Source organism: Eublepharis macularius, chromosome 8 (genome assembly GCF_028583425.1).
Source record: "Eublepharis macularius isolate TG4126 chromosome 8, MPM_Emac_v1.0, whole genome shotgun sequence".
NCBI classification, from domain to species: domain Eukaryota; kingdom Metazoa; phylum Chordata; class Lepidosauria; order Squamata; family Eublepharidae; genus Eublepharis; species Eublepharis macularius.
The window spans coordinates 15,948,871-15,972,959 of record NC_072797.1 but is presented as its reverse complement, the minus strand read 5'-3'; the positions used below and the strand labels follow the sequence as shown (position 1 = coordinate 15,972,959).

Here is a 24,089-nt window from a genome sequence, read left to right as displayed (position 1 = left end):
TTATAATAATAATTAAGCATCAACAAGTCACTTTAGACTTATGGTGACCCCTCAAGAGGTTTTCAAGGCAAGAGATGAGCAGAAGTTGTTTGCCATCGCCTTCCTCTGTAGAGCAAACCTGGTCTTCCTTCATGGTTTCCCGTCCATGTACTAACATGGCCCATCCTATGCAGCTTGGATACACCATGTAGCTTGGATACACTGTGTAGCTTGGATACACAGTTTATCCAAACTGTGGAGTTTGGATAAACTCTGCTAGTCTGAGCTATTCAGCCTCGCTTATCCTTCAAATTGAAAGAAGCCTGTATCCTCTGGGCTGCCTTCACGCCATACAAGTCCAACCAAAATATCACATTAAAAACACATTATCTGATTCACCGTTAGCATGCATGGGTGAATAAACGGTTATCACTATGTGCCCCAGACGTTTCCCATTCCATTCCTCACATTTATATCCTAGCCTTCTTTCAAGGAGACCTGGGTAACATGTATGGTTCCCATTCCACTTCATCTTACCTTCATAACAATTCTGTGAATTAAGTTAGGTCAAGAAGAGAGCATGACTGGTCTAGGTTGTCACATTCTCATTTCAATAAAGAGGATCTTGAATCGATATCAATGCACCAGTGGCACCTTGCCCTGTTCTCCACCATGAACTGGCCTACTGAAATGTTGTCCTCTAGCACCCTCTCCCAGTGGCCCTGTAACCAATATTTTGGCTGGTTAATTCTAAGACATCCAACTCTGTCAACTGAATTTATGCCCGGAGGTCTCTTTGACATTTGTTTCTAGGGCTCGTCCTGGAACATTGGAAATGATAATAGTTTAAAACCGCCAGCTCAGCTCAAGAACAAGGAGAAGCTTGTCCAGTTTGGCTAACGGTGGAAGAAACTTTTACCCGAGCTGTAGAACTATCATTTTCTTAACTAGATTATTTTCTTTTTTACTGCTGCAAACGAGCCTTATCTTGTTTGCAGCATTTCCCCCCAGTCTTTTTCTCAAGCCAGGTCTAAGCCCTGAAGCTAGTCTTTATCATGAAGATCTGCACATTTGGTCTGGATTACTGAAACCAAAAGGGTTTTTAAAGGATTTTTTCCCCTCAGCTTTTATGCTACTTGTTTACTTGTTGTGTGTCACTCTGTATGACCAGTAAAAATCAAATTTGTTTTTCTAGCTGAATATTTATGCTGCAAGCAAAAGAATGTTCTTTGTAAACTGGATAGCTCCGCTGCGAGATTTATGTTGCCACCTCCATTTTATCCTAAGTATTGGGAGAAAAGCTCTTGTATTTTAGTTTCCAGCTCTCCTAGAAGAATATTCACAAAAAAGATAAATGTAAGTTTCTTTTGGTTGGGTCAGGGAACCACAAAGAATGACTGAGGGGATTTCGGCCCTCCCAGCCGGCAGCCTGTGGCTGCTTAGGATGGGGGCCGCGTTTGCAGCCCCGGAGGGAGAAAGCGGCTATCCCGCTCCTTCCTGTTCGCGGGCTTTTGAAGGGGTGGAGCCAAGCCTTGGTGAGGCGGCTCTTCCCCTCCAGCCCCGCAGTTGAGGCTTGTGCGCTCGGGAGGAAGGAGGCTTACCTTTCTTTCCCTTTGAGCGGAGCACGGCCTTGTGCAGGGCTTCAGCAGAGGCGGCGGCGGCGGCGGCAGCAGCTACTGCCTTCTGAGCCTGCCGAGCCAGCTGTCCCCTGCCTTGGAATAGAGCGCGGTCCAGCGAGGCGAGGCGCAGCCCGGCGAGGCGAGGCCCAGCCCGGCGAGGCGAGGCCCAACCCGGCGAGGCGAGGCCTGGCCCGGCGCGGGCTAGCGCGGCGGGGCGCAGCTCGGCGCCACCCGGTGCTGTGCGCAGCCCGGAGCATCGGAGCGGTTTAGCTGGCTGCGGCTGGTTTTTTTTTTTTGGAAGGCGCACGGCGTGGGAACGCGTCGGAGAGCAGCGGTTCCGCTGTTCTCTGGGTTTGCTGTTGTGGGGAGGGTGTTCTTGGGCGTCTGTGGGAGATTTTGAGAGTGGCCCTGGGAACCCCCCCCTCCCCCGTTGTGCTTTATCAAGGGGAGGTTTGTGGTAGCTGTGGCAGTTGGGGGTTGGGGTTATTCCCCCCCCCCGGCTTCGTTGGCTAGGTGGCTGCTTCAGCTTTATCTCAGCGCTATTGCAGCCTGCAGCTGGGGTGAGGAATTTTGCCAGCCTTGCTTGTTTGGGCATTGAATTTGGGCATTCTTAAACGCCAGCTATATATAGGCTGCTTTGGCTTCTTCCAGAGCTATTACTGGCTGCAGCTGGGGTGAGGAATTGTGCCAGCCTCACTTGTTTGGGCATTGAATTTGGCTTTATTAAACGCCATCTATATAGACATAGATATTTGGCCCAGGGGAAGCCCCCTGGTGGCCATTTTACACGGCATTCTGTTTGGTGTCCATTTTGCCTGGCAAGCAGCATAGCCCAGTCTAATCTAATTTGTCAGACCTCAGAAGCTAAGCGGGGCCAGCCCGGGTTAGTGCTTGGAGGGAGGCCGGGTTTCATTGGCAGAGGAAGGGAATAGTAGACCACCTCTGTTTATCCTTGGGTACAGGTATACGTAGGTTTTAGAGCCACGATGCCTAAAGGAAAGGCCAAAGGCCCATCTAAGGGCAAGCAGGCTGCCAAAAAGCCTGCTGCAAAGCGTGTGGTTCCAGCTTTGTCTTCCTCAGATGAGGAGGATGGGGGTGTGCCTATTTCCCAGATTTTGGCACGCATTGCAGCGCTGGAGAAAGCCAGGAGCGTTCCTCCTGCAACATCAGGGGGGACAGTACGTCAGAAATCCAGTCGGCTAGCCACAAAGTCGGCTTTTCGACGCGATATACTCACACGTCTTTCTGCCCTTGAGGAGTCTGCAGGTGTGACGGCTGGCTCGTCGAGCGGTGATGTCCAGGCGGCTGGTGAGGTTTTGGAGGTCCAAGAAGCCAGTGGTACTGAACAGGCCTGGGCGGAAGAAGGTGGGCCGCTTGCATTGGCTGTGGAACCTCCAGTGGCTGAATCCGCTGAAGATACTGGTAAGAACACTTCCACACCACAGAATTATTCATGGCCTTGGGGGCCTTGGCCTCAAGGAGTTCCCTCTACACTGCCTGGCCATTCACAGGCACTTGGTTCTCAGGCTGGATCCTCTCAGGCCTTGGCCACGGCCACTGTTCATTCACCATGGAGTCAGCCTAATAATTGGGGACAGTTTGGGGCCGCAGCACCTTCTGGCCATGGACAGTCTTTAGGATCTCAGGTTAATTGGTATGGGGGTGTCCCTCATGGGGCTTCTGGGCAGCCTGCAGTATGGCAGGCTTATCCCCCGGGTGGTTGGAACCCTCAAATTGGGACGGTGAGTTATGGTATGGTCCCCTTTAATGCATTGCCATTTGGCGATACGGCTCTTCCCTTGGGAGATCATTTAACTCAAGCCACTAGGGAGAAAATCCTACGTGGTGAATATGTAGACATCTTTACCCTTCTCTTTAGGGAACTAGAGAAGAAGGATAAGGAAGATTTAGATGAGCGTGATAAAGAAAAGCTGAAGCGTAGAAAGGTGGATAGGAATTGGCATAATTGGCTGCCTGGAATGTTCATTTATGCGGGTGTCATTGCTCGGGCGCAGCCCTGGCGGGCAGCTCCGCTTTTTCAATATATGGATATTATTTACAAGGGCTATACGGAGTTCTCGGGCACAGCCTGGATGCAATATGACGAGGAGTTCCGTATGAGGGCGGCCCTCAACCCAGCTATGCAGTGGGACCGCATTCACCAGCAGCTGTGGCTGCAGGTAATGTCCCCTGCAAAACCCAATCTGGGAGACCGCTCTGATAGCGGGCACTTGCTCCACAAATCTCAATCACCTTCCGGCCCCCGCACGGCTGCGGGGCAGGCGGTTCAACCCCGCTTGCTCTGTTGGGAGTTTGGGTCTCAAGGGGTGTGCTCTAGGAAATCTTGTTCCTTTCGGCATCAGTGTCCCTTCTGTGGGGGCCCTCACCCCTTCACGGCATGCCCCAGGCAGCCCAAAAAAGGGGGCAAGCGCGGTGGGGGTGGGGGCAGTGGCTCCCAGCAGCCTTTTAGTAAAGGGACCCAGCCCAATAAAACTGAGGGTCCTTAGGCAGCTTCTTGAAGGTTATCCCAAGCGCAGTGACGCATTGTTTTTGTTACAGGGTTTTGAGTTCGGTTTTCGAATTCCGTTCCGTGGCAATAGGGTCCCCTTCATGTCCCCCAACTTGAAGTCTGTGGTGGGTATGGAGGAAGTGGTACGGGCAAAAATTGCCAAGGAATGTGCGGAGGGCCGGGTGTTGGGCCCATTTCCCTCCCCCCCAGTTCCTTGCTTGCGGGTTTCTCCGCTGGGTGTGGTGCCCAAAAAGGCAGCTGGTGAGTTCCGTCTGATCCACCACCTGTCTTATCCCAGAGGTAGCTCGGTTAACGATGCCATTCCAGAGCATCTTTGTTCAGTGCGCTACACTTCATTTGACCAGGCGGTCAAGGTGGTGCGGCGATGTGGGGTAGGTGCGGAGATGGCGAAGTGCGACATTAAGTCGGCTTTTCGCCTTCTACCGGTTCACCCCGACGACTTCGAGCTCCTGGGATTCTCCTTTGAGGGTCAGTTTTACATGGATAGGGCGCTCCCTATGGGCTGCTCTATTTCATGTGCTTCGTTTGAGCGGTTTAGCTCGTTCCTTGAGTGGGCATTGAAGCATCGGTTGCGATGCTTTGATGCCTGTCATTATTTAGATGATTACCTTTTCGTGGGACCGGAGGGATCAGGACAGTGTGCCCGTTTATTAGCGGGCTTTATTGCCCTAGCTGAGGAACTGGGGGTCCCCTTAGCCCATGAAAAGACAGAGGGTCCAGTTACTGTTTTGACCTTTCTGGGCATTGAGTTAGACACTAGGCAGCAAGCTTCCCGTTTGCCTATGGAGAAACTACGGGACTTGCGTGCCCGTCTGGCATCGTTCCAGGGGAAACGTAAAGTTTCTCTCTTGGAGCTTCAGCAACTAGTAGGGCATTTGAATTTTGCCTGTCGTGTGGTTGCTCCGGGAAGGGCATTTCTTAGACGCCTGTGTGAGGCAATGAGTAAGGCCAGTAAGCCTAATCATAGAATACGTATTACTAGAGACATGCGGGCGGATATACAAGTCTGGGAGGACTTCTTGGGCTCGTTTAATGGCGTCTCTTTTTGGAGAGAGGATGTGCTGCTTGAAGCAGAGCTTCAGGTTACTTCAGATGCATCCGGGTCTACTGGTTTTGGTGTATATTTTCGTGGGCACTGGTGTGCGGAGCAGTGGCCTGCGGAGTGGGCAGGTCAGGGGCTCACCAGAGACCTGACATTCCTTGAGTTCTTTCCCATCCTTGTAGCGGTTTGTTTGTGGGGGAAGGACCTTGCGAACCACTCTGTGCACTTTTGGTGCGATAATATGGCTGTGGTCCAAGTTGTTAACTCCCTTTCATCCAAATCACGCAGGGTAATGAGGTTAGTCAGGGTTTTTACACTGCAGTGTTTGCGATTGAATATACTGTTTAGAGCAAAGCACGTCCCAGGGGTGAGCAACTGCATCGCGGACGCTTTGTCTCGCTTGCAGATGGCGCGATTTCGACAGCTTGCCCCCGAAGCCGATTTGCAGCCGGCTCTGATGCCGCAATTTCTGTGGCAGATTGGAGAGCAGAAGCGTGCAGGGCCATTTAGCAATCGCCCCCAGTACTCAGAGAGCTTATGACCGGGCGGTGCGACAGTTTGCTGCTTTTAGACAGGCGGCTGGTCTGCGGCAGGTATGGCCAATTCCAGCTGTTCACCTTATGCAGTTTTGTGTCGACCGCAAAGGTAAGGGTCTGGCAGTCAAGTCAATTCGGGGTCAGCTGGCAGCCTTAGCCTTTGCCAGTAGGGCTCGGGGCCTGTCTGAAGCCACTGGTGATTTTCGGATACGGAAAATGTTGGAGGGGTGGTCCCGGGAAAAGGGAGCTCGGAAGGATGATAGATTACCCATTTCTCCTTCCGTTCTCCGGGGACTAAATTCAGTCTGGGAAGATGTTTGCCATTCTAGTTTTGAGGTCCTTCTCTTCCACGCTGCTGCCTTGACGGCATTTTTTGGAGCGCTGCGGGTGAGTGAGCTCGTCTCGCTTTCCGCTAGGGACACGTCGGGGCGAGCGCTGGTAATGCAGGACCTTAAGTTTAAAGGCAAGGCAGCCATACTTAGGGTTCGGCGTTCCAAAACTGATCAAAGAGGTTTTGGGTGTGAGATAACGCTTGGTCCTTGTGCAGAGCAGGAGTTGTGCCCTGTACGTGCCCTGCGTTTGTATGTGCAAGCCCGGGGAGAGAGCCCGGGGGTCCTATTCTGTCATAGTGATGGTAGACCCCTGACGAAATATCAATTTTGGGCGGTGACTGGAAGAGCGCTTGGCAAATTGGGTTTCTCGGGCGTCAGATTTGCAACGCATTCTTTTAGGATTGGCGCTGCCTCCACGGCGGCGGCTATGGGTTACCCTGGGCCGGAAATACAGAAGGTTGGGCGTTGGCGTTCATCCGCGTACCGGTCATATATTCGGCCGCTTCCTTAGGTTGAGCATGTGGTTAATGCTGTTCTTTCTTTTAGGTGTTGTGTCTCGCCGTGGGAGGCTTCGGATCCTCATCTGCGGGCACAGCATGGTGTTTTGGGCGGCCCACCAAGCCAAGAGGACGCAGATGGGGTCCCAACTGGGGCTCAGTGAGTGGGCCACGGTGGAATGGCAGGGCCGGCGGGGCCTTAGGTGGCCTGGGTTGATGCCGCTGCTGTTCAGGGAACGGAGGGGGCTCCCTCCTCATATCCTGGTCATCCATCTGGGTGGGAATGACCTCGGTTTGATCAAGGGCAAGGCCCTTTCCTTGCAGGCACAGGCAGATTTGCAGCAGATATGCGTGGCATGGCCTGGTGTCCTGATTTTGTGGTCGGCGATTTTGCCACGTCGTAAGTGGCGTGAAGGTCTTGACGCCCGGGGTATGAATGAGGCAAGACGCAGGGCTAATAGTGCTCTTTTAAAAGCTCTGGGTAATGGGTTGGGGATTTATTTGCCCCACCCCAGAATACGGGCTGCTGCTGCCCACCTCTACAGGGGTGACGGAGTTCACCTCTCAGAGGCAGGTAACGAGCTTTTTCTCGAAGATTTACGGCAAGGGCTCAGGATGGCCATAAGCCACCTGTGGGGAGCAAGGGCCTAAGCAGAGGCTTGGCCCTGCCCATGGCAGGATAGAGTTGAAAAAAGGGAGCGGGCCGGCGAGCACCCTTGGCATATCCCCACTAGGGGGATTGCAGTCTGTCAGGATTGGCTGGTGGGCTTCACGGCGACCAGCTGAGAGGGCAGACTGCTACTGGGACCCCCTAGGTTGAGTCCTTCACTCGGGCTGTATGGCGGAGTGGTTGGAACTTCAAAGGGGAACCATTTGCCTGGCCGGCCGGGTTGCAGCCATGCGCTGTATGGCTTGCACCCGGGGCAACGGGGCTCGCCCAGACAGGTCAGGGCAGCAGTCCTGGCGCGGACACCGGGCCTGACCTGTACCGCAGTTAGATCCCTTGCCGTATTTGCAGTTTGTTAAATTGTTTAATAAAGTGGCCCTTTTAAATACCCAGATACTTTGTCTGCCTCTTTATTCCTGAATGGGGGGGCAATTCGGCCCTCCCAGCCGGCAGCCTGTGGCTGCTTAGGATGGGGGCCGCGTTTGCAGCCCCGGAGGGAGAAAGCGGCTATCCCGCTCCTTCCTGTTCGCGGGCTTTTGAAGGGGTGGAGCCAAGCCTTGGTGAGGCGGCTCTTCCCCTCCAGCCCCGCAGTTGAGGCTTGTGCGCTCGGCCCACCCACCCTCCCTTTACCAGTGCAGGAGAGCCGGTCGCTGGTTGCCAGGGCCAGGTAGGAATTTTTTCTCCATTCCCCTTATTGGCTGATGGGGAGAGGAGTTTTTTGCCTACCTTGCACTGCGTGCTGGGCTGGGGGTTAGTTTATAGGTGGAGCCGTAAATAGGTAATCATTTGGCAGGATAGAGTTGAAAAAAGGGAGCGGGCCGGCGAGCACCCTTGGCATATCCCCACTAGGGGGATTGCAGTCTGTCAGGATTGGCTGGTGGGCTTCACGGCGACCAGCTGAGAGGGCAGACTGCTACTGGGACCCCCTAGGTTGAGTCCTTCACTCGGGCTGTATGGCGGAGTGGTTGGAACTTCAAAGGGGAACCATTTGCCTGGCCGGCCGGGTTGCAGCCATGCGCTGTATGGCTTGCACCCGGGGCAACGGGGCTCGCCCAGACAGGTCAGGGCAGCAGTCCTGGCGCGGACACCGGGCCTGACCTGTACCGCAGTTAGATCCCTTGCCGTATTTGCAGTTTGTTAAATTGTTTAATAAAGTGGCCCTTTTAAATACCCAGATACTTTGTCTGCCTCTTTATTCCTGAATGGGGGGGCAAAATACGATTCTCCTTCTTCAGGATAATGTAAGTTCTTACAGGCTTGAACATTCTAGTTTTCAGTATTCATATTTTTCCCCCTTCAGAAAAAAAAGTTAACTCTCAGAGCCAAGCTACAAGTGATGCCTGACACAGGTTGGACTCTTGCCAGCTTCCCTCAAGTTTTGATGGGAAATGTAGGCATCCTGGTTTTGCAGCTGTAATGGAGAGCCAAGCTGTAAAACCAGGACGCCTACATTTCCCATCAAAACTTGAGGTATGCTGACAAGTGTCCAACCTGTGTAAGGCATCACTTGTAGCTTGGCTCTCACTCAGCAGCCTTCAACATTCTTTGGCTGCCATGCAGTGAGAATGCTCAGTGCTCATCCCTCTGGGATTTCCTTCTCTCATTTCCCCATCTTGCTGACAAGCATTGACCATGAACTTTCCTATTAAAAGAATCATATGAAGGAATAAATGATCCAAGGCCTCCTCTCTCCCTCGAGGATTCCTTACGCTATCAGCAGTTTGATAAAATCTCCTTCTGTTTCCCCACCCTCCATTTACTTGACTCTCAACAACTTTCAATGTTCTGTTATCTCCTTGAGCAAAATAACATAAGAACATAAGAGAAGCCATGTTGGATCAGGCCAATGGCCCATCCAGTCCAACACTCTGTGTCGCACAGTGGCCCAAACCCCAGGTTTCATTAGGAGGTCTGCCAGTGGGGAAGGGATGCTAGAAGCCCTCCCACTGATTGCCCCCCCCAAAACACCAAGAATACAGAGCATCACTGCCCTAGACAGAGAGTTCCTTCTAGACCTTGTGGCTAATAGCCACTGATGGACCTCTGCTCCATATATTTATCCCATCTCCCCTCTTACATGCCCAGATTCAACCTAGTCATTTTGGAGATGTTGTCTCTCTTGGCTAATTCATATTTTTTCTGCATATTTGAGGAATCCCCAAGTATGGAGGGATTACCATTTTGTCCATGGGCAACCAAGAGTTGCTGCTTTTGTGACTTGACACAAGCAACCTACTTTACTGTTAGACACAATAATGATGTTGTAGTGGTATATAGTCTCCTGGTCCCAGCTCCTGCTGCTACTCTTAGCTCCAGCAGGAACAAAAATGGAAAGTGAGAAGTGATGTTGTCTGATATCAATTTAAGATATACTTGGAAGTCGTGTGATGATGTGCTGAGAATCCCCCAAATCTCTATGGCTTTTATCATAGAGCCAAGCTACAAGTCATGAATTACACTTGCCTGGCAGCAAGTGGAGTGCAAGTGAATGGCAAGTGAACAGGGAGGAATACATGTGAGGGCCAAGCTACACATGACGAATGACACTTGAACAGCAAGTGTATTTCTCCCTGTTCACTTGCCCTCCACTCAATCCACTTGCCGTTCAAGTGTCATTCATCATGTGTAGCTTGGCCCTGAGTCTGTTCACTTGCCAGGCAAGTGTCATTTGTCACTTGTAGTTTGGCTTATAGAGATCAGGGAATTCCAGTGATAACCAGAGGTAACATTATGGCATCCTTTCTGTTCCTGCTCTGGTAAGGAGGCCAACTGGTAGGGTTGCAAGATCCAGGTTGGGAAATGCCTAGTGATTTTGGTAGTGGAGCCTGAAGAGGGTGCGGTTTGGGAAGGGGAGGGACCCCCAACAAGATACAATGCCATAGAGTTCACCCTCCAAAGCAGCCATTTTCTCCAGGGAAACTGATCTCTATTGTCTGGAGATCAAATGTAATTTTGGGAGATCTTCAGCCACAGCAACCCTAGCTGGCAACCTTAATTAGAATACAGTCATATAGTACTGGAGTCCATATTTCTTTTTCATAGTCCACAATCTGTTCTGTTTGCTTCAGTAACCTCTTTGAGCTGAGGTGAAGTTCTAGTTTGGGATTTTCCTTCTTGCATGCTCAAACTTAAAACCTGTTACGGAATTATAAAACCTGTAACAAAGAATGCAACCCACTCTAATTCATACAAAAAAATTAAACTCTGAAAATCCCTTGTTACTCCACAATGACCTGTATCAAATTCTACAGAGCCTACAAAATATCGGGGCGGGGGGGCTCTCTCTCATTTATCTCAGAAGCTTCCTCACTTTCTCCTCAGAAACTCAAATCTCTCCATCTTAAAGGGCAGACAACCTTGGTCAAATCACATGGGACACAATATACTTGAATTACACTCAAAATACATTCAAATACACTTGAATTACAAAATATATTTGAATTACCCGTGTGATTCGAGTGTATTTTGTCTCGTGTGGTGAGACCCTCTGCTGTTTGCTGGTACAAGGGCCACATGTGTAACTCAGGACTGAATTGCAACTATCGTTCTCTGCCAGGTTACCTAACCATTGATATTGACTACGCTGGAGACGGAAGTTGGAATACTGTTTATTGGAAAGAACTAATTATTGGCCGGAAGAAGACTGTTCTCGAAACGAGCCTAAGGAGACGGGGCTGGCAAAGCTCATAGCTATCAGGGTGGAAATGCTGCCTCTGCTCTTCCCCTGAATGAGAACAAGCGGCTTCCATTAACTACAGATTGAAAGATTTGTGTGTGCTCTGCTATAGGCACCTTGGATACCAAAGGAATAAGAAAATATATGACAGTTTGGTGCATGGGACTTTGCTATTGAACTGGACTATTCTGATTATTACACTGAGACATAAAACTGGTTATTGTTAACAGTTGTTTGATTGCAACCTTTTTGTGTGCCTCCTTGAGCTTTGGCTCTCTACTCTTGAGTTAAAACTTTAGGCTTGCCAACTCTAGGTTGGGAAATTCCTGGAGATTTTGGCGATAGTGTCTGGGGAAGATTTAGGGAGGAGGGCCTCAGCAGGGTAGAATTGCATAAAGCTTACCCTCCAAAGCAGCCATTTTCTCCATGGGAACTGATCTCTGTCATCTGGAAATCAACTGTAAATCCAACCCACTGGGAGACTGGCAGACTTAAAAAATTATAGACAATGGATCCACAACACATATACCACAATACAATGTTAATATTTGAAAAGATTCTATCTAGTTGGGAAATCTATTGGCAGCAGCCAAGTATGTGAATTTCTCTCCAAGAATGGAACAATATGATTATTTGAGGCTTCCCTGGTTGCAGACATAGAGTTGGCAGAAAAGTATTATAAGAATCAAATGACTGCAATAGATTTACATGGCTAGAAGGCTGTTGGAAGGCTGCCCAAAGGCCCTTTCATCAACTCACACAGCTAATTATAGGCCCAGCATTTCTAAGAACGGATTTGTTTATATACAGAAATCTAGATTGGCATCACATGGCTTACTTAATACTCCTTAATACGGATTCGCCACAGTAATTTTATTCAGGTTTTTCTTGTTCATTAGAAATGTTGCAACTCTGCTAAAAGCCTGGTAGGAAAATGCTCTGAAAGGGGCAATAGCCAGGGTTGCCCCTTGGCACCCTCTGCCACCTTCAAGAAGGAATTTGGCACCGGGATACTCTGAAGAAGGCAGGAAGATGATTGGGACATCACTGATAGAAGACTCAGGCTAAATCTGATGGAGCACATTAATAATAGGACAATGTAACACCCACTCAGAAGAGTTTACAAAGCATGTTTTTATTATTCCAACAACAATCACCCTGTGAGGGAGGTGGGGCCAAGAAAGCACTGAGAAGTTGTGACTGATCCAAGGTCACCCTGCTGGCTTCAAGCAGAGGAGTGGGGAATCAAACCTGGCTCTCCAGATTAGAGTCCTACTGCTCTTAACCACTATACTACACAGGTGTTGGCAGTAAAGAAACGTTACTTTTCCACAACCATTTTGTTAGCTGCATCACCTCCAGTTCAGTTATTTAAGGCAGTTTAGCAATGTCAGATGCTAAGATTGGAATCCCAACTTTCAATTTCTGTCCTTGCCTGGTAAAATCTTGCCAGGATATTGCAGTTCCTTGCAGGAAGTGCAATGAGGACTAACAATTATTTTTTGATGAAACTTTGTGTTTCATAGCATCTGAAGGAGGCTGCAAGTCACCATTGATACCCATTGATATAGAAATAGTCTTTAGATAAGGAGGTGGCAACCAACAAGAAACTCATGTCTAACTTACCCTTCCTTGGAAAGGTGACTGAGAGTGTTATGGAACAATGCTAGATCTTCCCCACATGAAGCTCAGGCTGTGAAGGGCATAGCGGCTTTTTAAATCTCTTGTTTATTATTGATAATTCTTGTTTATTAAAATTTTATGATGATTTGTGATCTGCCTGGAGGAGGCCTCTGGAGACACAGCATAGGCAGTCTATAAATAAATACATTTCTTCTGCCATTTTTGACACAATCTTTCAGCCTAAATTTAAAAGATAAAAATTGTAACCTAGATTATGACAGAAGAATCAGCACCTCCAGCTCTACCAGACTCTACTCTAGCTGATCCATTTTCTAACGTGTAGAATTCGGGTTCTCCCAACGTGACTCACTTTCCCCACAACCACAAAGCACCTGCAGGGAATTTACTTCCCCAAGTACCAAAGCACCTGCTTCAGATAAAAGCCTCCAGCCTTCCCCCACCATTTTCCTGGCCCAAAATAGCCAGTTGTAGCATAACAAGTATTTGGGATGCAAATTAGCACTCTGCTGGTTTGAATTAGAGATGGGCACAAACCGGAAAAAACCCAAACCATGTGGTTCATGGTTCATTAAATTTCACAAACCGTGAACAGTCATGACCCTGCCCCTGGTTCATGAACCGGTTCATTTGGTTCATGAAAACGTCACATCCAGGTTAGAAAACCAGGGTCTTCCAGGGTCAGTAGAAGGTCACTTCTGGGTCAGCAGGTAACTTCCGGGTCAGCAGAAGGACTGCAGGAAGTCCATCCCCTGTTGCCTTGGAAACCGATTGATTGGCACCAGTCTGTCTGCAGTGATGAACCAAAAAATGAACCAGCCTAAAAGTTCGGGCGCTTCATCAGAAATGGGATCTGACAAACCGCGGTTTGCAAACCACGAACTGGCCTGGTTCATGCTTAATTTTGGTTCGTATTTCGGTTCATGCCCATCTCTAGTTCAAATCCCACTAACTGCCAGGAGGTCATCAGGGGGCCTTAGTTAAGCCACTCTTCTCAGCCTAGCATTGCCAGCTCCATGTCTGGAAACTCCTGGAGATTTTGGGCGTGAAGCCTGAGAAGGGCAGGGTTTGAGGAAGGGAAGGACCCCAGCAGGTTATAACGCCACAGAGTCCAAGCAGCCATTTTCTCCAGGAAAACTGATTTCTATGGCCTGGAGATCAGTTGTAATTCCAGATCTCCAGCCACCACCTGGAAGTTGGCAAACCTATCTCAACCACAGCTCCCCAGCTGTATTGGAGGGGTGGGTAATAATAACACTATGTTCACTGCTCTGAATAGACACTAATCTGTGTAGAAGAGCAGTATAGGAGCACACTGTTGTTATTATTTTATCTTCACAACAACCCTGTGAGGTAGATTAGGCTGAGAGTGTATGACTGCCCCAAAGTCACACAGCAAGCTTCCATAGCAGAGCAGAGATTTGAACTTGGGTCTCCTAAATCTTAGTCTGACACTCTAGCCACTACGCCACACTGGCAAAATCAATTTCTTCCACCTTGACAATGGTCAAGATCAACAAATGCCCATACACGTGCATCCTCTGTTGTGGCCCCCACTTTATGGAATAGCCTGCCAGATGAGGTCCGGAAATCTCCCTCTCTTGGCATTCCACAAACTATGCAAAACTGAAATATTCAGGAGGGCATTTTTACAAAGGTAGCAGCGCTTTATTATAATGGAATGGTGCAGGATGATGCTTTAATAAAGGGAAAGGGACTGTGGACTATACTACTTTTTACCATATGTATTATCCTGTTATCTAATTTCTGTATTGTTCAACAAGCTGTGTTAAAACTTATACTTTGCCTCAGCTTTGTTTCAGATTTTTACACAGTTTTAATTTCTGTCCCAGCTGCCCAGATGTATCAAGGGAATAATAATGACACTTTGTTCACCATTCTGAGTGGGAAACTAATCTGCCTAAAAGAGTAGTATATAAGCACAGTTATTATTATTTCTGACCCTTTGTGGGGTTGCATACACTCTGAAGACTCAGGGTTGAAGGAACTTTGACCCAACACTTTAAAAAATATATATATATTGTGCAGTTTGGCCCTCAGAAGGCATACTTCACGAAAGACAGTATGAGGAACAGGTCTTTCCGGAGGGGACACCAGCAGGCTGAGCTCCTGCCTAGAGTTGCTAACCTCCAGGTGAGTCCTGCAGATCTCCCAGAATTACAATCGATCTCCCCAACTACAGAGCAGTTTCCGGCAATTCCTAGAGTTACCCATTATCACTTGTGGGTTGTCCCTGAAAATGACGTTGGCAATATCACCAATGTCACATGCCCCCATGTCCCTGCCCGGCCCTCAGACCTCCTGCTGGTTGCCAAGCTGAGCCTGGTAACTACTACTACGGAGATCGGTTCCCCTGGAGTAGCATCAGAGGGTGCACTATATGGCATTATATACGAGTTCCCACGGCTTCCCAAGCCTGCTCTGCTCAGGCTACATCCCCCAAAATCTCCAGGAATTTCCCGTTCCAGAGTTGGCCACAGTACTCCTGCCACCGCTGCTTTCGAAGCAAACCTCCAGCCTGTCCTCCTTCCTTCTCAGCCTTCAGAATGGCAGCTGCTGTTTTTGGACTCAGTGGTCTTGGCCTTTTGTCTACCTTCAAGTAAGTCATCCGCTTCTCACTTTTTGGATCTTGGTACCTTGCTTAGAGAACTTGATCCTTGCATGCACCAATGATCCTGTCATTCAGCACTGAACAGACAGTTGGCTCATCTCAGACCCAGAAATCTGCCTGCATAAGGGTTACCAGGTACTCACTGGTAGCAAGCAAATGCCTGGTGGTTTGCCCCTCTGCCCATTGATCGCTGGTGGTAAGCTGGAGGAGGTAAGCTGACCAGTGGTTGCCCACCACTGGGAGACATCCCAGGCAAATGGGCACGCACACCTCCACACCCCGCTGCAATGATATCACTTCCTGAAATGATGTTGTTGCATGGGGGGCAGGAGCATGCATGCATCATGCCAGGGCTGATTTCTTAAGAATCAGCTCAGAACATAGTATTTGGGGCTGATTCAGAGCCAGTATATCTCTGGGAGAGGCAAGAGAGGAAGACTTGGTTTTCCTGCTTCTGCTCATTGGGATCTGTTCAGACCCAGGTAAGTGCCCTAGAAGTGCCTGTGTGCTGATCCACTAGAACTCTTTGTGACTTCTTAAATGCATTCTAGAGCAATAAAGGCATGGAACAGGGGGAAATCCAATCACTCTTAATTTTATGAATGCACTCAAGTGGAATGGCTTTGAGCATAGGAACGTGTCACACTCACGTTGCTGAACACATCACTTTCAGAAAAAAAGAATATCTATAAGGGGTACAGTGTGTGAGGGGGTTCTACCTTCTAAAAGTTATATTCTACCCAAAAGCCCGCATAGCAGTTTGTCTCTGTTAATACAGAAATCAGAGAGTCTAAATCTCTTTATCTTCCTGTCAGCACTTCTTGCCAGGGTGCTGGTGGCCCACAGCCAGGGAAAAGGACTAGGATTCTAGCCAAACGGCAACAAAACCATTTCATCTGCTTTTCAAACAGGCCGTAAGCAGAGAACAAAAGAGCAGGCCTTTCAACCACGGAAGGATCCAAAAGGGGCCACACATCCAAATCTTTTGTTAAATACCATAAAAATTGAGCTTTTATCCTTTGCGTGTTCTGCATCGGGAGTTGGGTGGTATTGAAACAGAGATTGCTTGTTCCATTCCCGCTTAAAGTTTCCAGTAATTCAACTGCTTTGGGGTTGGCCTAAACTTTTTCTTCCCATCTGTCAGAGTAATTTCACTGGATTTTCTCTGACAAATGCTCTCTGTTATTGTGCCGACCAAATAAACTTGTAGGGTCGTGTGCAAGACCTACGGTGAAATCACAGGAGCCTTGTTCTATTATTGCACACACCTTATATGCACACACAGTATGCTGATATCCATTCTTTTCTAGGATTGCCAGCATGGGTCTGGCAACTGGTGGGAGACTTACTTAGGTACGGGGGAGTCGCTGGCAATGTAATGACTTCACCAGTAACACACTGACATCAGAATCGGCTGCCTAGGTGTGTGGTGGGTTCCTCCTCATTGGCAGTCTTCAAGGGGCAGCTGGATGAATACTTGTTGGGGATGCTTTAGGCTGTTCCTGCATTGGGTTGGACTAGATGGTCTGTAAGGCCCCTTCCAATTCTATGGTTCTTTGACATGGGGTCACACTACTAGTGACGAATGACACTTGCCTGGCAAGTGAACCGACTCATGTGTATTCCTCCCTGTTCACTTGCCATTCACTTGCTCTCCACTTGATCAAAGGGAGAGCAAGTGAATGGCAAGTGAACAGGGAGGAATACACGTGGATCTGTTCACTTGCCAGGCAAGTGTCATTCGTCACTTGTAGCGTGACCCTCTGTAAATCAAGGTCTGATGAGAACTAAATATTCTCCAAAAGAGATGGAATGTTGAGTATCAATTTCAGGGGAATAATGAGGCAGGAGGAATCAACTTGCTCAAGCCTTTTTGAGAACTTATTGAATTCTAGAAAGTACACTTAGAAGGGAATAGGGGCATTTCCAAATTGGTACTCACTGCCCCCACACACAGTTTGTGTATGTTGAGCTACTCCCAATTATCTATGTATTTACATGGAAGCGAGTCTTACTGAGTTCAATTCAGCTTATTCAGTGCGGAAAACATTGCAGCCTTACTTTCTTTGTATGCCTACTTCTTGGCAACGCCGCCCCAGTTCCCTTCCAACTATCCACTTATGCATTGTGTCTAAATTAGATTGTAAGCCTTCTGGCAGGGCTGTACAATTTTTGCTATCAGACAATGCTGGGAGTGCATTATAGACATGCTATACTGTTATAGACATACTAAATGATCATTATGATGGTATTCCCATGCTAGGTTTGACCTCTCCGATATGTGATGAACAAGAAACATCACTAATCTGGTGGCAGTACCTTCTAGGGAACAGCAAGTGTGGGAGAAAAGAAAGCATTATAAGAAGATCTGGTTTGAAATATTCAGTCTGGAATGAAAGAATGAATCCTACAATTAATTTTCCACAGAGGCCCTCAAGACAGCTTCTGCTCTTCATGATAAGGCTATAGAGATGTAATCAATAAAACAATAGCACTATGAGCAATATACTGGCAGCCAGGTGCAAATCTCCATTCTGCCACAGGTCTGGGTAACCTTAGGCCAGGCCAGTTTCTCTACCTCACAGGTTCATTGTGAGGATAAAATAGGAAATGGCATGCCATGCTGAGCTCCTTGCAGGGAAAGCGGGATGAAAGTGGATTAGCTTTAAACCATTCTCTGAAAAAAATTCATGACCATAACACAGCAAAAAAACTCAGTAGCGGTTGGGACAATGACAACAAAGTAGGATAGCTGGGCTAGGGAAAATCAAGACTTAGGGAATAAAAGAAAAGTTTCCCCCTGGTACCAAAACTAAGCTAAATGGGAGTATTCAGAAAGCCGAGGCCTTAGTTTTATTTATTTTCCTCCCACTGCCTCAAGATCCTCCTTGAATCTCTTTAGAAGGTGAAAAACTCTATAGATCAGTTGTTAAACAGGAAATGGTGTTTAAGGACCACCTCCAGCTCGTCTGTTAAGATTCTCTTCTCAAGTAGGGCTGCCTGGTCTCCCGGTGGGGGTGGAGGATCCCCTGCTCCCACCCTCCGCCCCCCGTCACCACTCACCTGGCCAGTGAGAGGAAACTGTAGGAAACAGGATTCCCGGGCATGCTCCCAAGACAGCACAACAGCATCACTTCCGGGAGTGACGTCATCATGCCAGCCCCGAGATCATTCCCAAATCAGCCTGGTGCAAAGTGCAGGAGTGCTCTCGGGGCATGCATGATGACATCACTCGTGGACGTGACATCATCATGCCACTCCAGAAGTGTGTTTATTTTTACCCAGATTTTAAATGGAAGTGTTTTATCTTTTTTTAAAAAAACTGTTTCATGACCAGCTTCTGTCCTATATTCTGTCTGCTCAATATCACTTTAGGCTGTTCAGGATTTGCTTTATGCCTTAGCTTGTTATTAAGGGCTTTTTGTTATCTTTTATTGTTTTAGTTTCACGCATCCTCAAGCAGGTCTCTGGAAAAGGAGCAGGCAGATGTTCTAAGTAAGTAAATTAAATAAACTGTAATTGTATTTATTTATTTAAAACTAGAGGTGTGGCCTCTTGTTCTGCTCACTTGCCCTGTAGTTTATTGATTTTATGTTATTTAATGGTCATTTGAATACCGAATGAGCAGCTCTGCCTCCTGCCAAAAGAGTTGTGGCAATACTGGATGAAACAATAGTAAATGAGATATCCTTTTCTGTGAACTGGAGACAAAATTAGATTTATAACAAATGTCTTTTTCCCCAATGGGGACCCAAAGCAACCTAAATTGCTGGAGGTAGGAGATCTCCTGCCCCCAATTCTTGTAGCTTACCAGTAATCTGATGGCCAGCAGGGCAGGGGGTTTTAATAAATAGGGCCTAAGCATTAATCACTCCTTGGAAGTGATGTCACATCTCTCTAGGAATTGCTGGAAACTCTATGGTAATACCGTAGCATTTCCAGGTATTTTTAGAGACGTGATTTCACTACGAGGAAAAATCCAGAAGTGATGTAACACCATCACATACCAGCACGCCCTTGGCCCCACCCCCTGACTATCACTAGTTGGCAACTCTATCCTCACAACTGCCATTTATGGTAGGGAGGCTGAAAAAATGTGACTGACCCAAGGTCCCCAAGCAACATTCTGTGGAAGTTGTGGTTCTCCTAGACCTTAGGGAGTCTACCCACTATACCACACTGGCTGTGACAGCTCAAGGAAGTCATCCTGAAGGGTGGTATATAAATCGAATGTTGTTGTTGTTGTTGTTGTTGTTGTTGTTGTTGTTGTTGTTGTTGTTAAACCTCCTTTCTTTTCTAACAGAGGGGGAAAGTTCCATCCTCCCTGGCTGTGGTTTCTCTCAAGTTAACCTATGCTTCCACTACAAACACTAGAGGGTTGTTCAAGAGCTAACCTGGGCCAAGATGGTCCCATTCCTTTAATTTTTGGCACGACAAATCCCATCATCATCCTGAATTTGGTGGCTAGTTTTGGAACTCCTAGCTTCATCTTCTGATGTATTATACCCATGGGCCGTTTCCACACGGCTTACCTTGTTCCAGAATACAGCAAAATCTCGCACGAAATCACGCGAGAAGACGCTGTTATTGCGCAAGATTTTGCTGTTTTCCGGAACAAGGTAAGCCGTGTGGAAACAGCCCATCTTAGCTTCCTTTACAAAAAGCATGGAGTGTGGAATTTTTCTGGCTGGCAGGTACTTTCTGGGACCTCAGGCAGAGAAAGGTCTTTTCCTATGCCCTTTACCTATGGTCCTTAACTGAAGAGACTGAAACTGGCATTTTCAGGAGCAGTGAGCCATGTCTTCTGTCAGTATAAAAGATCTTCATCACTACAAGCCAGTTGACGTAAGCTGTGTTCTCCTATGACATCTTCTGTCGAGAGTATCACAGAAGAGTGAGAACATTTCAGGAAGTAACCATAACAGTTAAGGCATCCGTATTATTTCATTTAGTAAAATGCTACCATCCTGCAGTCCAAAGCTCATGTCTGTTAAAAATACAACCACCTGCTAGGGTTCACCCTGAATCTCTGTTATGCTCCACCACAAAACTCTCAAATAAATCAGCCATAGCCGTCAGCACCAATAAGTCACATGAATTTTTTATACTGCACCATGTCTGACTTTCATTTTTATCAATATCAAAGGACAGGTTACAATAGACTGCATTGCCTCAGTGAATTCTTTGCCGTTGTTTTATGTGTAAATTCATTCTTTTCCTGGCTTCCTTTAAAATTAGATAAATAGATATTTTGCCGACACATGAGGGAATATGTTTACAGCATCCATATCTTGCTGCCCTACTCAGAGATGGATAAGAATATACTCAATGTACTTAGTAAAAACTCAGTTACTGTGAACTCATGGCACCTTTGAGGACAGCCACAATATTACTAACCAAGGCTCAACAGTTAAACCTTATTTCACAACTGTTTAATACTCACACTGGTTACTAGTGTGCTAACACCAAGTTGGAAAATCCCTGGATATTTGGAAGTGGAGCCTGAAGATGGATGGGGCCTCATGTGAGAATGATGTCCACCTTCCAAAGCAGCTATTTTCTCCAAGGAAACTGATCTCTGAAGTCTGGAGATCAGTTCTAATTCCAGGATCCCACCTGGAGGCTAGGACCCCTACGCATTTTGTTTCTGAGCATAATTAAAGGTGCTAGCTTTGATCAATAATAATAATAATAACATTTGATTTATATACCGCCCTTCAGGATGACTTAATGCCCACTCAGAGCAGTTTACAAAGTATGTTATTATTATCCCCACAACAAAACACCCTGTAAGGTGGGTGGGGCTGAGAGAGCTCCTAGGAGCTGTGGCTGACCCAAGGACACCCAGCTGGCTTCCAGTGGAAGAGTGGGGAATCAAAACCAGTTCTCCAGATTAGAGTCCCGCACTCTTAACCACTATACCAAACTGGCACTTGAGTCATAACTGGTTCCGTACCACAGAAGTGTCAAGGTAGGGTGCCATGTCCCCTTACCCCTGTGGTGGGAGGATTGGGGAACCCGGCGCTTACCTTTTGAAGGTCTTAAAGAATCAGTCTAAATCGGCCTGGCACAAAATGCAAGAACACTTCTGTGGTCTGGGCAATGACGTCACTCCTGTAAATTATATTGTTGTGCCGTGCTGGAAGCGGGCCCCAGGAGGCCCATTCCCCAACTTTTCCCCCCAGGTGGGTGCTGGCGGGAGAGTGGGGAGGTGAGGGTGGGGGTGGGGGTGGGGGTGATCTCCTTCCTTCACTGTGGCCCTGGCAACCCTATGTCAAGGGCTGCCTACTCAAAAATTGTTAACGAAATCTATTGTAGTGCTTCGGAGGCTGGAATCCTCCCTGGAAATTCATATACTGTTAACTACAAATGACTATTACCCTCTTTAATTTTTATGCCGTTCTCTCACACACACCACCATCACAGTTGAGAGGATTAGGTTCAGGAAGGCCCTTTTATAGGAGGAACAGGACTATACAGACCAGACCATTGTGTTTAGTATGTATTACCTCTTTACTGCCTAATTATCCTGCTCTTAGTGCATAGTTTTCTACTTATGAAATGCCATTTTCTGCATTGTTTAACATACCATGTTTAATACTTAGGCTTTGTTTTCAGTTTTCTGTAATCCTAGTCTTGCTACATTACTTATTAGATGTCTCGTCCTATTGATTGCATCAATTTATACTGCATAATCTGCTTTGAGTGTCACTAAGAAAGGAGAACTATATCTCTATCTCTGCCTCTGCCTCTGCCTCTGCCTCTGCCTCTCTGTTCAAACTAAACTTTATGAAATTTAGATTTCTGAGCAAATCAGCTAGGTCTATACAATATGCTTCAGTCAGTAACGTAAGAGTTGCAGGATAAGTATTTCCTAAACAACCAACAATAATCAATAGAATAATTTTTCCATCTTTGGAATTATGAAGGGATTTTCGAAGGTGTAGCTGACAGGCTGCGTGTGATTTTAAACGAGCTTTTATCTGCAGCTTCTGGTCGTAAATGCTCCATGCAGCTTGTAATTGAAATGCCATCTTTGTTTGATAAGTTTGATATTGTAGGCTGCTTTTTGTGGCAATGGTTCTTTTTAACAAAGAAGCCACTGATACATCTCATATATGCATGATTTAAAAATAAATGAATGAATGAACGAATAGATAAATCATCCACACACAACCCCAGTAAGTGCCTCAATAACATATCTGTATAGGAACGGAAAGTCCCTGATTATTAGTGTACAGATTCTACACTGGCAGAGGTATGCATGCATTGCAAGGTTATGATCTGTGGGAACCAGTTGCACAAACCAGCTCACGGGTGTGTATCTTTATCTGAGAGGCACTACCTAAAGCACACCACATTAGCTCAGAAATTAATTGTGTAATTCTAGCTGTGAAACCTTTTAAAAAAATGTTTCCCCTCCCCATCAGCCATATTAGGGAATAATCAATTATGCATGCCTTTAACCAAATAATGGAGAAGGATTTTGTTATTTATGGTCAATGTTTAGACTGAAAGAGGATGCTCTAATTACAAGCTGATGATTATTTTCTCATTGGTGCTGATCTGGCTCATTAGCGCTGTAATCCTTTCCCTTCATCTTGTAGACTGCTGGTAACCTTTCTGATGACTTTGATATTAAAATTACCCACTTCGGAAAGGGGATCTCTGGGCTGCTGAGCAGTTCCTCAGAGGAACAGAGAACCCTCCAACACATTTATTTATTTATCATAGGAATTCTGCTTTTCAACTCACTTTTCTCTAATGCCCATAGAACCAAGGTGGGATATAGATTCATAAAACAAAGGTCATTTCATTAGGGTAATAGTAAATGCACAATGGAACTCTCTCAAAATACTGCACGGTTTCTAAAGCATCATGCCACTCTCAATGCCCTCTCAAAGAGGAAATTCTTTGCCACCTTCCAGAAGGTAACCAAAGACGGGGCCAAAGAAACTTCCCAAGGGAGAGCTACAGCTGTGGTTCACAACGGCAAGCATCAGGCTATAGTGGGTGTGGGGCAAGTTTCAATCCCAAAACACTGCTACAAAGAGCAGAGCTTCCCTCCATTGAAATGTCATAAAAGAAAGGCGGGGGGGGGGGGGAATCAGGAGTACCACCAACCAAGACGACCAAAACTTATGATTATGATAACAATACATTAAAACAACAGGGCATAATATTGCATAGCCAAGAGATGACCCAACCTATAGCAAGGCATGTTATAACTATAATGCAGGGTGCTGCAAACCCAGGGAAATCGCTGATTTTGCAGGAAAATATTTATGTTAAAGTTGTGGTGGTCAACATTGCAACATCCACAGACAGCAACCACAGGAGGTGGAGGAAAGAAGGGTGAAGCTGGAGCCAATGGGGGGTGGGGTGTTTGGTGCCCTTGGTGGCCCGTGACTGTGGCACCCCATTACCTGAGAAGTCCCCCACCGCAACCTTGGCGCACACAGAACCACCAGGGTCCAGGTGCCTCCTTGTAGACCAAGGCAAAGGCAACTATCAGGTTCCTGGTGGCACTTTGAGAGATCCTGGAACTTCTTTCAGACAGTACGTGAAGCAGCTTTTCTTTATTTCCCCCTAAACCAATTAAAATTATTTACAGTGAGGGAACTCTTGCCGATTTAAGCACTGCCAAGCACAGGTATATAGATTTACTTTAAAATAATTGCTTTATGCTTTATATGAGATTTGATAGGAAGTCCCGTGGGCCCATTTTATGTTCATTGATCAAGGCAGCTTGATTTATAATCGTTCTCTCTCTCATAAATATCTTTATGTATGTCGTCTCTCAACAAATAAGGAAGATAGGATGATTCTATAAAGAAAACTATGTGTGTAGAATGATATTCAAAGGCATTAAGTAAATCATAATACATAGGATTCAGAGTTTTACGGGGGTGGGGAATAAAGCCATTAAAAAACTTGT

The 24,089-nt window shown here is 47.0% G+C and overlaps 2 protein-coding genes across 3 annotated transcripts in view; one reads left to right on the top strand and one right to left on the bottom strand.

Annotated features, from left to right (window-relative positions):
* DCC (DCC netrin 1 receptor) overlaps window positions 1–24,089 on the bottom strand; it is an 814,397-nt gene that overhangs the window by 705,210 nt on the left and 85,098 nt on the right. The gene's annotated exons all lie outside the window — the stretch shown is intronic.
* Window positions 1,935–8,385, top strand: LOC129334622 (uncharacterized). Of its 2 annotated transcripts, XM_054986839.1 has the most exons (3): window positions 2,764–3,020; window positions 3,662–3,778; window positions 4,158–8,385. In XM_054986839.1, exons 1-3 carry the CDS (start codon window positions 2,892–2,894, stop codon window positions 5,709–5,711), a joined length of 1,800 nt encoding a protein of 599 aa, XP_054842814.1. In that variant the 5' UTR covers window positions 2,764–2,891; the 3' UTR covers window positions 5,712–8,385. The 2 variants fall into 2 exon arrangements, with proteins under 2 accessions (XP_054842813.1, XP_054842814.1); XM_054986838.1 differs by having other exon boundaries at window positions 1,935–3,778.

Excerpts from the sequence above, each read along its gene's own strand:
- LOC129334622 (XM_054986838.1), top strand. The coding sequence starts at position 2,585 with ATGCCTAAAGGAAAGGCCAAAGGCCCATCTAAGGGCAAGCAGGCTGCC. Across the intron at positions 3,779-4,157 it reads ACCAGCAGCTGTGGCTGCAG|GGTTTTGAGTTCGGTTTTCG; the intron begins GTAATGTCCCCT and ends TTTTTGTTACAG.